This window comes from Chionomys nivalis, chromosome 19 (genome assembly GCF_950005125.1).
Source record: "Chionomys nivalis chromosome 19, mChiNiv1.1, whole genome shotgun sequence".
Classification (NCBI taxonomy): domain Eukaryota; kingdom Metazoa; phylum Chordata; class Mammalia; order Rodentia; family Cricetidae; genus Chionomys; species Chionomys nivalis.
The window spans coordinates 43197578-43211010 of NC_080104.1; the positions used below are offsets into that span (position 1 = coordinate 43197578).

Below are 13433 nucleotides of genomic sequence, written 5' to 3' on the forward strand. Positions count from 1 at the left end.
ACTTGCTAAGTAGACCAGGGTGGCCTCAAACTCAAGAAACACCTACCTCTGCCTCCCAAGTGTTAGAATTAATGACATACACCATCATGCCAAACCGCATAAAATATTTTCAAAAGAAGATTTTCATTCTTTTGTATCCTTTTAAAAAACTATGTTTAAATTTATATGTCTGTGTGTGCACCACATGTGTGCAGGTGCCCAAGGAAACCAGAAAGGTGCCCTAGAGTTAGAGATCTGGAGTAACAGGGAGTTGTGAGCTGTCCAATGTGGGCACTGAAAATAACCTGTGTCCTCTAGGAGAACAGCATGCACTCTTAACTACAAAACACTCTCTGCTCCATTATTTTTTAATGGAATATGATATATGCCTCTACAATCTTGTTCAGATGATAGCAGAACCAGGAGAAGCTATTTGATGCAGATCACACTATTATTAGTCTTTTTATATAAATACATACACATATATGTAAATTTGAATTTTGTTGTTTGTTTTTAGAGACAGGGTTTCTCTGTGTAGCCTTGGCTGTCCTGGAACTAGCTTATCTATAGACTAGGATGGCCTCAAACTCACAAAAATTTACTGGCCTCTGCTTCCGAGTCCTGGGATTAAAGGTGTGTGCCACCACTGCCAGCAGGAATAGCTGTATTCTACTGCACACACAGCATATTTTATTTACTAACTGACCACTATTAGACATGTAGGTTATTTAGACTTTTTGCAAACCGAGGCAAGGATGGAGATGGAAAATCTGGGTAAACGAACAGAGACAAGTACTACCAACAGATTACAAGAGATAGAAGAAAGAATCTCAGACACTGAAGATACCATAGAGAAAATAAACACACTGATCAAAGAAAACAGCAAAACCAACCAATTCTCATCACAAAACATTCAGGAAATCTGGGACACAATAAAAAGACCAAACCTAAGAATAATATAGGGGTAGAAGAAGGAGAAGTACAGCTCAACGGTCCAGAAAATATATTTAATAAAATTATAGCTATTATCAAATTAAAGGTTATAATAGTTATTATCAAAGAGAGACCAGGCACAGTAGTGCATGCCTTTAAAACCAGCACTCAGGAGGCACGGGTTGAGTGCCCAGCACCCATGTGGTAGTTCACAACCATTTCTTAACTCCAGTTCCAGGAAATTTGACACCCTCTTATGGCTTCATAGGCATCAGACACATACACAGTGCACATATATACCTACAAAAAACCACTCAGAAGAGGGGGGGAACCCTTTTAAAAAGAAAGTAACTATCCTAAGTATCGCAGCTCTAAGTCCATGGTATGGCAGACAGCTGGGCATGATGATGGAACAGCACCTTTAATCCCAGCACACGGGATGCAAAGGCAGGGGAATCTCTCTGAACTCAAGACAAGCCAGGGTTACTGAGTGAGACCCTGCCTCCAAAACCAAAAAAAGTCTACATGGTGGTATACAACTGTAATCTCGCACTTGGAAGGCAGAGTCAAAAGGACAGAGTCCAAAATCATCTTCAGCTACCTGGAAAATTTAAGACTAACATGGCTACTATATGAGACCCCATCTTAAACTAATGAAGAAGCACAACTACAGCAGGTCTTGGAGTAGAGTCTATATTAAGCATGTCAACTCTAATTCCCCAAATCTAATATCCAGAGAAACTCTGTCTCAAGAAAAAAAAATATAGGAAGTAGGGTAGCAGCAAGTTAGTTCAGGTCAAAGGCACCTGCTGCTAAGCTTAACAACACTTAACCCATGCACCAGAAGGAAAAGTGACTTAACCACACACTAAATTGTGTATGTGTGTGTGTCTAAAAAGACAACACAATGAAAGAAACAAGGACCAAAGTGGAAAAGGCTCAGGTTTCAGTTATACTGGTTCTCTGGTTCAATAAGAACATTAGACACACCAGGCAGTGGTAGTGCACACCTTTAATCCCAGTACTCGGGAGGCAGAGGCAGGCAGAACTCTGTGAGTTTGAGAACAGCCTGCTCTACAAAGTGAGTTTCAAGACTAGCTCCATACATAGCTACTGGGAAACCCTGTCTTGAATAAACAAAACAAACAAAAAAAACAAAGAACATTAGATACTAAGTAGGAAATACTATGGAATCAATTCTAATGAACCTAAAAGAACATGTCAGCCTCCATTTTAAAGACAACACCATATGCAAATATTATGTGTACCTCCTCCACTTTATCACTTGATTTATGAGTAGAATTTTCGAAGGATGACACTCTCTTTGACCTTTTCTCATACACATCAGCATCTCCGTTTGGTACGTCTTTTCTTCTTGACTTATGAGATGGGGAGAAATCATCGGAAAGTCTACTAAGTCCTTCTTCGGTGTCTCCATTTAGCTTCTCTCTTATTTTAGCTTTTTTGGGCTTGGGAGCATCAACATCCAGTTCATCTGTAACACCATTTTCTCTTGTTTCTGTTTTCTCATCTGATTCATAATGGTGCCTTGACTTCCTTCTATCACTCTGCAGACAAAGAAGGAAACAGTGCCAAGCTCTCCTTTTAGGACTCTAAAGCTCAAGTATGACTCCCCATTGGCTAAGCTCAACCTACAGTTACACTCTACCTGCAAGAAATCCAGACTGGTTAGTTAACACAGGGTCTACATCTTACCTGCTTCAATTTGTCATGTCATCTCTTGCCTTTCCAAGACTCGGTCTCTAGAACATTTCTAATCCCATCCTAAGACTTTTAGGAATGTTAAATAGTTCTTCCTCAGGAAAAGAATGAAATCTCAAAATTATAAATTAAGATGCAAATAAAAACTAACATCTCCAAAAGGGGAAAAAAAAATGTATTGAGTACCTACCCATCATTGTGTAATGTTTTCGGCTTATCTTGTTTAAATCTTCATAACAACCCTATCAGGGAAGTACAGGTCCATAATCCCTTATCCGAAATTCCGAAATCCATAAAGCTCTGAAAACCGAAAGTGTTTTTGTAACTTATATGGAGACAAAACCTTATCTGATCTGAATTCATTCGATGGCAAAATTTGACAACTAATGTGAAGCTACTTATAGTCTTTATTGATCCCATTCAGTATGACTACCCATATTTAATATTAAGGCTGCAGGTCCCCAACCCTTCTAATGATTTCCAGTTATTTCAAAATACATCTAGCTCCAATGATTTTGGATAAGGGATGGTGAACCTGTATTATCTTTGCCAGTTTGTAGATGAAGAAGCAGAATTTAAGAGGTCAAATGTTTGCCAAAGGTTCTGCAGGTGGAAGTGGACAGAATGGAATGTAGCCCTGTCTGACCTGAAAGTCTATGTTCTTTTCACATCATGCTTCCTCCCTGAATTGTGTGTTCTACTTTGAGACATGTTCTCGTGTAGCTCAGGGTGGCCTTCAACACCATTTTCCTGCCTTCACCTCCCAAAAGCATGGAACAGGTATTTTGTACTTAATATAGACATAGTTCTCCTTGAACTCTGATAGATTAAAGAGAAATGAAACAATGTAATTTATATAAAACCAGTTGTTACACTTCCGTAGGATTATAAGCCTGAAAATTAAGACTGTTTAGGTTAACAGAGTAACAAAAAAGGCAACACCAAGGCACAATTCTGTAACTTCAATTTTTAAATGCAAAACCAAGACTAGAGAGGGGTTAAGAGCACTGGCTGCTCTTCCAAAGCACTCAGGTTCACTTCCCAGCACCCACAGAGCAGCTCCAGGGGATATGACAGCCTCTTGTGGCCTCAGAGGACACGCATGCACTTGGTACATAAACATACACACAGGCAAACCATCCATATACATTAAAAAAAAATTGTTTTCCTTTAAATACCAAACTGAGGAGGCTTTTTTTGTTTTTTGTTTGTTCTTTTTTTTTTTTTTTTTAGCATTTTTTAATATTTACAGACCACAAAAGATGATTTGGAAATTTAGTCCTTCAGAGTCCCTTGGTCAAGTAAGTAAATAAATAAACAAATCACTTGCTTCAGAAAAGATTAGATAGCAGTACTTCATTATACTAAAAACTACAAGCACTAAACTTTCACCACTGATACAATTTAAGTGCTTTAGCATACAATTTTCTCATTCATAAAACAGTTGAGAAAACTGAGTAATATGTGAAAACGCCTTTAGAAAAAGTGCTACATCATTTGATTTTTAATTTAACTGCACTCCCTATAAGTAAGTCCTATAGAAAAACAAGATTACTTAAGGAGGCAGTCCTGGGCTTTGGATTGCTCCAGGACCCCGTACTTTGGGGAGAAGATGGAGCAAGTCAATGAGACAGCTTGAAGTACAAACTCTGTAACATCCCTAAGTGCTGAAAACTCCGCTACTCTGTACTGGAGCCACAGGGCCTGACACTGTCTCCTGCTTCCATTGCTCTGTATGTCTTAGCGCTTAGCTCTCAACCTTCTTCAGGGTTTCCTCTTCCTCATCCTCGGCAGAAGCTCAAGTTTTTTGCCTTCAACACACACTTCCTGCCTCTTCTCCACCTTCATTCACTTTCTAAGAACATGAATTCCCTATCTCAATATATCCAACCCAAAATTATCTTCATCTGGCCTAATGTTCTATTTATGCTAGTTCATATTCCAGTCCATTTCCAAATCTCTAGTTCTCTTTCATGAAGGGCAATCAACAAGTATGATATTGCTTGAGAAATTGCCAGGGAAAGCTTTCAACATGTAAAAATATAGTAAAATGTAAGGATACACAAAGATACCATTAAGTTCCTCAAGAATCTTTGGGCGATATTCAGGATATATTAAGAAAAAACTAACTTTACAAGGAAATACATTTTTAAAAAAAATCAATCACAAAGGTAACAGTTGAGCAAGACCTTGAAGGGGAATGAGATTATTGTGCACTGTATGGTTGGGAAAATACAAACATTACCTAGACCGGGAAGAATCTTAACCTGCGTCCATCTCGAAGAGGAGAGCTATAGCATCTGCCTCACTGCCTTCTACCCAGCATCCTGTTCTGTTTACTCCGCCTACCTAATTTTTTTGTCCTATTGAAGAGCCAAGGCAGTTTCTTTATTAACCAATGAAAGTAACACATAGACAAATGACCCTCCTCCATCATAAAGATTTAGGTATGAAAGGGAAAATAATCTTTTCAAGAGGAACTAAGATTAAAGTTTGTTTGGAGATTAGATGTATAATCTACCCCAGGTACCTGCAGTAGTAAAACTCAAAGCCTTGGGAGTTATTATTTAAGGGGCAAAGAGCTTCAGCTTTGGAAGATAAAAAGGTTCGCGAGATGGATGGTAGTCATGACAGCAGAACGACTCTACACTTGATGACACCTGGTTACACACGTAAAAATGGTGAAAATGTGGGCAATGGATATGGGCAAGTTCAAACCCCTGAAACCAGAAGTGACAAGATGTAACTCTTAAATTTAGCACATTCGACAAAAGCAGAAAAATGGGGGTTGGGAATACAGCTCAATGCTGGGCATTTGTCAGGCATGGTAGTTCAATGCCCATTAGGAAGATGGCATTAAAGGAAGAAGGAAGCAAGACTGGTTGGCTATAATATAGAATTTACCTTGGTGGTAAGTCCTAAGGATACTCCCTCCCTAATCCCTAGCATGCTACAGAATAAATATTTTATCAGATTTCATCTTTCCCACAGTCACTTTTATCCTCTTCAATTCTTTTTTTCCTCCAGGTCAAATGTCTCCAGTAAAAATTTTACCTGTGCATTTTCTTAGCACCTTAAGATCCTCTATTGTTTCGAGTTTTTTGATTTTTGTTTTTTCTTCCTTTTCTTTTTTTCGGACGGAGGTGGGGGTAGAGCCTCTAAAAATTCCTCTACAGGCTCCTGGTGGGCAGGGACCATTTTTGCATATTTAATTAGCTTAAGCTCCTTGGTACTCAGCAAAGAGTCAGGCACAAATTAGACTCAATAAATACCTGTGGATTGAAAATACTGACAGTAAGGGCTATTCATAATACAACCCCCACGAACTCCATCACAGCCAAACCCTGGTAACCCTAGTTGTGCCACTATTCCTTATGCTTCGATTACCCAATCATGGAGGATTGTAAACCTAGGTAGCCTTCCCCAAGACTGCTGCAGACACGACACCGCGACAGAGAAGCAACACATAGGCAAAGCCATCATCTTTCTTAATTATGTTCTTCGAAGGCCCTGGCAAACCAAATGAAGGGCCTCGCCGCCGAAGAAAGGGGAAAGGAGCAGATTCCGCGGCGATGGGAGCTCGAGTCTGCCCATCTCTTGGGAAGAGATCCAGGCACAAGGGCCTCCGTCGGGCTGAAGTGTCACGGAGGCCGGGCCGAAGCGATGGGGATGGTCCCCGGGGCCTCAGAGGGCCGGGCACGGCGAGGGGAAGCCTTCCCTCGGGAGCTCGCGCCCGGTACTGACAGGTCGTCCCCTTCAGGGACCGCTTCCCCTCCCCGCCCAGGCCAGCGCAGCCCGAGGGAGGCGCGGCCCAGCCGCAGCGCACCTTTTGCCTCTCCTTCTTCTGGCTCTCGGACTCTTCCAAGGGTGCCTCGAGCTCCATGATGTCCCCCCAGAGGAGTTTCCCGGGCATTACTGGCCGCCGCCACCTCCCGCCGGGTGCGGTGGCCACGACCACCTACGGACACCGACAGCGTGAAAGGAAGCGGGGGCTGGGCGGCCGCCGGCCAGGGCCGTGCGTCACTTCCGGGCCACGCACCGCACCGCGGGAGCAAAGCAGCCCGAACTCTCCGGGAGGAAACGCCTCCAGAAAGCCGCAACCTCCCTCAGCCAATGAAAACGCCGAGAGGTCCCGCTAGGCCCGCCCACTCTCTCAAGTGACAGGCGGCTCCAGAGCACGGGCCAATCGGCGGCGCAGCACGAAGAATTCCAAGGCTCCCCCTCCCCCTCCGGGAACACCTCCCTTCCCAGCATGCCCTGCAGGGCCCGAGCAGCCCCCTCACGGGCGGTAGGGAAGAGGGGCTGACGCGCCATGCATCAGCTCCGTGGGCCAGCACGCGCCGGGGCCGGCCAGAGCGCCACGCGCCGTCCAGCCATTCGCCGCCGGAAACTGCAGCCCTCCGCCCCGCCCCCCGCAGTGGGTGGAGCGTTAGCGTCTAACGGCTCGGCGGGTGGACGGGCACTGTCGTTGAGGCTGCCTGGCGGGGTCTGCGGCGGACCGCGGGCAGCACGACGTCCGCCCCTCAAGCAGGCGTTAGGTTATGGCTTCAGTTTAGTTCCCAGGCTCCACAGAAGAGACAACCCACCCGAAGAAAGGAATTTGTCCAAAGCCAGTCAGTAGCTCCAGCGGGACTAGAGAATCCAAGATGGGCACACCAGTCTCAGCTATAGTTTCTCAGAGTGGGAAGGCGATTGCTCCTATGAAACAGAAGGAACAGAAAAGAAACCCAAAAGAACCTAAGAAAAGCAAACCCAATGTGTCTGACAGACTTATTTGTAATAAGTACTTTTAATTTTACTGATCAGGATTGACTGCCTCTGAGTTAACAAACTTACACAAAAGATATGTTAGTAGCGGCGGATTGATTTCTTGGTCTCTGTGTGTGTTCACAAAGACTGGATTCAATCCCCAGTACCTCTCAGGCCAGGCTGTCAACTGAACAACCCCAGTCCTTAAACCTGTGTTATCATTAGATGATCGCTTCATTCATTCGATCAGCTATTTCATTCCGGAGGGGAGCTAAGACACAGAACTGAGATGTCGGCGAAGGGGCATTCTTGCAAGCCACATGTTACTGCCCAGTGCAGCAGCCTTGTAATTTGAGCCCAAACAGTCTTAGCGAAACTGCAGATGGCTACATGCCCTGAGTTTGGGAGCTGGACGTGAATAACCGGGATCGCAATATTCACAGTATTAAGTTTGTGTGATAGCTTCCAGACTTCGTGTGATTAAGGAATGACCTAGAAGTCCATGCTTGTTTATTTGAATGTAGTTTTATGGATTCAGTTCTGTGAACAGGTGTGTTCAGGGATTGATGGTAGGGGAAAAAAAGCTTTTTCCAAAGGTTAGAGGAATACATAGGGGTCTCTTTGTCTAAATCTTTATAAATCTAAATCACTTTTCTAAATCTAGCCTGTTCCTCACACCCACACCCAGTTCTACAGTGACAGTCATTGTGCCCCACAACAGAATATGGTATACATAGGAACCTAGATAGGGTGAAGAATACCACACGAAAAACGGGGATAAAGAAAACAGATGCAGGGTTGGGGATTTAGCCCAATGGTAGAGCACTTGCCTAGCAAGTGCAAGGCCCTGGGTTCAGTTCTCAGCTTCAGGAAAAAAAACAAAACCGGATGCTGCTTTCTTGTGGTTAAAGGTCAGACAGATGAAGGAAAATTTTAGCTTCTTGGGATCCTATTTTTGATATTCTCATGCCAAAACTTCTCATGGCAAGCCTGAAAAGGAAAAGCCTAAGATCTCTACTCCCTCCTCAAGTGACTTCTTTCAAAATGACCTCCTGGAGGGACACTAGCTCACTGAAGCATGTAGCTCTGGCAGGCCTTGTCTTTCTCCCCATACCCCTCTGCCTTGCTGAAAATCGTTAGATTGCATTCCTAAGGCTAGGCCCAAGGTCTAGTCCCTTATTGGCCACTTCCTCCTGCTAGGCCTACTATCAAATATTGACATCCAGCAATCAAAAGCCCCCTTTGGCTCACCTAATTAACATGCCCAACTAAAATTAAACACCTCACCTTAACACGGGGGGGGGGGGTCCCCTTTACCTCACCATTTACCTTTGGGCCAAGTCTGTCTCCTCTCCATCCAGAAGCTGTTCTTTGCTCTTCTAGGATAAAAACCCCTGCTCCTTTTCCTACTTCCTGGTCCCCTATCTCCTTTACCATCACATCTTAGCCCATTATAGCACAGAGTTCCCTTTTTCTGCCTGTGAGGTCATTCACTGCTGTTTTTCTCCCCTGCTTAAGAAAGGCTCTCTCTGTGAAAGCAAGTGTCTAATCTGGGGCTGAGAGGATGGCCCTGCTTCCTGCACTAATGCTTTCAAAGTCCTAAACTCCCCGAACCAACTCGCAGATCTCTATCAAACCAGGCGAAAAAGGATAGTATAAGCCTAGACGTGAGTAACTTGCCCAAGGAGTGGAAGACTCGGTAGCCATCAGCTTAGCTTAATCAATTAGGAAACCTAGGAATGGGAACTATAATTTTAAAATTCAATAAATGGGTTGGAGAGATGACTCAGCGGTTAAGAGCACTGGCTGCTCTTCCAGAGGACCCGGTTCAATTTGCAGCACCCACATGGCAGCTCATAACCGTAACCCTAGTTCCAGGGGATTCCACATCCTCACAGAGATGTGCTTCAGGCAAAACCCAGTGCACAAAATAAAAATAAATCACTAAAAAAAATATCTCAGTAGACGTATGTCTGCTCATAAGATTTGGAACCAATGGGAATTAAAACAGAACTTTTCTCATCGCTGTGATCAAATATCTGCAAAGGACCACGAGGGAGGGTTTCCTCTGACTCCTAGTTCATGGGTAGCACCCATTCTGGCAGGGCAGTTGTGGCAGGAGGCATACAGGCAGCTGGCCACATTCCATCCACATAACTTTTCATTCTGTCTGGCAACTAGTTTGGGTCTTCCCACATCAATTACCCAAATATACTCCCTCACAGACATGCCCAGAGGATTTCCTCCAAGGTGACCTAGATCCTGTGAAGTTGACCATCAATATAAATCATCACAGACATCGATTCAAAACACAATCATCAATTTGTGGGATCAGGTGATCATCCTGCTCCAGCCTCCCGAGTGCCTGGAACTACAGGCAGGAACCATGTGCCTAGGTCCAAATATAACTATCGAAACATTGTTATAAACCACATATTTTCATGTAACTTGTTTTAGATAAGAGTTTGGGGCTGGAGAGATGGCTCAGTGGTTAAGAGCACTGCCTGCTCTTCCAGAGGACCTGGGTTCAATTCCCAGCAACCACATGATGGCTCACAACTGTCTGTAATGAGATCTGGTGGCCCTCTTCTGGCCTGTAGGCAGAACACTGTAAAAATATAAGAGTTTTACAAAGTAGCCCTAGAAGATCTATCTGGAACTTGCTAGTGGACCAAACTGGCCTCAGAGATCTGCTTGCTTCTACCTCCTCAGTGCTGAGATTAAAGCATGTGCCACAGTGCCTGGCTTTAATTTCTTTGCATTTTGTGTGTGTGTGTGTGTGTGTGTGTGTGTGTGTGTGTGTGTGTGTGTGCAGTGCAGAAGTTCTCTTTCTACAATGTGTGTCCTGGAGATTAAACTCAAACTGTCAGCCTCAGTGGTTGATGCCTTTACCAATGGAACCATTTTGTTGATACTATTTTCTAAATATTCTAAAACAGGTATTGATATAACCTAAAAGGATAAATTCTGTGTTCTTTTCTGGCTATTCTCTATCAAAGGTTCTATAAAAATCCCCTTGCCCTTGGCCTTAGCTTATTAAACTGTGTGACTTTTAGAATTTAAAAACAAGGGACTATTTCTAAGCTTGTCGCTCTGGTCATTTCCAAAATTAATTTTTTTAGCCCATAGTTATAAAGAAGGTAAAGACCTATCAAACAACATCTAGCACTTTGAAGGTGGATGTAAAACTTTCCTCACACGAGGAAATAAAACACTTTGTATTATGATATGGAAGTGAATGGGCAGTTACAAATTGATGGAGACAGTGGGGGCAGAGATTGTTGAGAATGATAAGGAGAAGCAAGAGGGTATATGACCTTAGCCCATTTACCTTTCAAAACTGTTGTGATGCCCAGCAAAATTCTTCAAAGACCTCGAAAGAATGGTACTCACCTTCATTTGGAAAAGCAAAAAACCCAGGATAGCCAAAACAATCTGGAGGCATCACAATTCCTGACTTCAAACTCTACTACAGAGCTACGGTACTGAAAACAACCTAGTATTGGCATAAGAACAGACAGGAGGACCAATGGAACCAAATAGAAGACCTGGATATCAATCCACACATCTTCAAACACCTGATCTTTGATAAAGAAGCAAAAAATATCAAATGAAAAAAAGAAAGCATATTTAACAAGTGGTGCTGGCATAACTGGATATCAACTTGTAGAAGAATGAAAATAGACCCATATCTATCACCATGCACAAAACTCAAGTCCAAATGGATCAAAGACCTCAACATAAAGCCAGCCACACTGAACTGAACCTTATAGAAGACAAAGTGGGAAGTACAGTTGAGTGCATTGGCACAGGGAACCACTTCCTAAATATAACACTGAGAGAAACAATAAATGGGACCTCCTGAAACTGAAAAGCTTCTGTAAAGCAAAGGTCATGATCAACAAGACAAAACGACAGCCTACAGAATGGGAAAAGATCTTCACTAACCCCAGAACATCAGACAGAGGTCTGATCTCCAAAATATACAAAGAACTCAAGAAATTGGACACCAAAAGATCGCATAATCAAATAAAAAAAAAAAGGAGTACAGACCTAAACAGAGAACTCTCAACAGAGGAATCTAAAATGGCTGAAAGACACTTAAGAAAATGTTCAACATCCTTAGTCATCAGAGAAATGCAAATCAAAACAACTCTGAGATTTCATCTTAACACCTGTAAGAATAGCCAAGATCAAAAACACTGATGACAACTTATGCTGGAGAGGTTGTGGGGAAAAGGGAACACTTCTGCATTGCTGTGGGAATGCAAGCTGGTACAACCCCTTTAGATATCAGTGTGGCGATTTCTCAGAAAATTAGGAACCAACCTTCCTCAAGACCCAATAATACCACTTTTGGGTATATATCCAAAGGATGCTCAATTGTGTCACAAGGACATGTGCTCAACTATGTTCATAGCAGTTTTGTTTGACATAGCCAGAACCTGGAAACAACCTAAATGCCCGTCGATCAAGGAATGGATAAGAAAAATGTGGTACATTTACATAATGGAGTACTACACAGCAGAAAAAATATAACAGCTTGAATTTTGCAGGAAAATGAATGGAGCTAGAAAACATTATTTTGAGTGAGGTAACCCAGACACAGAAATACAATTATCACATGTACTCACTTATAGGTAGTTTTTAAACATAAAGCAAAGAAAGCCAGCCTACAAACCACAATCCCGGAAAACTTAGACAACAATACAGACACTAAGAGAGAATTACACAGATCTAGTCTACATGGGAAGTAGAAAGTAGAAAAAGACAAAATCTCCTGAGTAAGTTGGGAGCATGGGGACCTTGAGGGAGGATTGAAGGGGGAAGGGGAAAGGCAGGGAGGGGAGCAGAGAAAAATGTAGAGCTCAAAAAAAAAAAAAAAAAAAAACCCTGTTGTTAGCCAAGTAAGGACAGTAATGCAGGAAACTCGATTAGCAAAAGCAACAAACATCACTGTAGAAGTTAGGTGCAGAGGTGCTCACCCTTAAATGATTGCTCCTGTTGCTGTTACTGTTTGGCTTTTTGAGACAGGATCTCAGGTTGCCTAGGCTGGTCTTGAACTCACTATGTAGCTGAAGCTTTCATTAAAGCGCTCATGTGCTGCCTCTTGCCTTCTCTGCTGGAATTAAAGGTGTGTGCCACTGTGACCAGTTTCACCATTTCGCTAGTAAATAGTTTTGTGAGTTTTAAAAAAATGTAATTTTAATTCCATGTATTTATGTGTATGGATATATGTGAGTGCCTGGGCAGGCCAGAAGAGGCCATCGATTCCCTGGAAACCACCCTACAGTCCTCTGTAGGAGCCAAACAGGTTTTCAGTCACTGGGCTTTCTCTCCAGCCCGGTTTTGCCTGTGTTTTGAATTGGGCTGTAGGAACAAGGACATCACAGCCAGCGTGAGTTACCCCAGAAGAGGGCACTGTCACCTAAGAACTGCCTGGAAGCTGCTGAGGCTTCAGGAAGAGAGGCTGTGTGAGAGACAGGGTGCCCCCTTTCTTGCTTTATAGCTTCCTCACCCCTGGTAGGCAACAGCCTCTTTCCTGTTTCCTGTCTCCTCAAGTCTGTAGCTTCAGATAAGTCCTCCAAATGCAGCAGCAGGCCCTTCCTGTTGTTTCTGGAACAGAGCCCACAAGTCCCAGTAGCATGTTTGCTACGTTCACAACCTAGGAACGTACGTGTAGTTTAAGAGCACACGGGCATGGCAATCTATTATTGAGCTAGTGTAATTTCAACTACTATCAATAATTTGATTTAAAAAGGTGCAGGGGGATGCGGGGGAGACAAGGGACCGGGGTAGGGGGATAACTGAAGAGAAGATGACTTAACTATTAAGAGTACTTGTTCTTTTGAGGTGGTGGTGGTGCTCATGTCTTTAATCCCAGAACTTGAGAGGCAGAGGCCAGGAGAGCTCTGAGTTCAAGACCAACCTGGTCTACAGAGTGAGTTTCAGTAAGCCAAGGCTGTTACATAGAGAAATCCTGTCTCAAAAACAAAACAACATAAAAGCATAGGTGTTCTTGCAGAAGATCAGGGGCCAATTCCTGCCAC

The 13433-nt window shown here is 43.2% G+C and overlaps 1 protein-coding gene across 2 annotated transcripts in view; it reads right to left on the reverse strand.

The window, feature by feature from the left end:
- Ddx50 (DExD-box helicase 50) overlaps window positions 1-6644 on the reverse strand; it is a 28787-nt gene extending 22143 nt beyond the window's left edge. For both annotated transcript variants that reach the window (XM_057751618.1, XM_057751617.1), the window contains exons 1-2: window positions 6461-6644; window positions 2181-2480 (exon numbers count right to left, since the gene is read on the reverse strand). In XM_057751618.1, the coding sequence (XP_057607601.1) occupies window positions 2181-2480; window positions 6461-6547 (387 nt within the window). In that variant the 5' untranslated portion in view covers window positions 6548-6644. The remainder of the gene's footprint in view (window positions 1-2180; window positions 2481-6460) is intronic.
- Between the last annotated feature and the right edge of the window lie 6789 nt (window positions 6645-13433).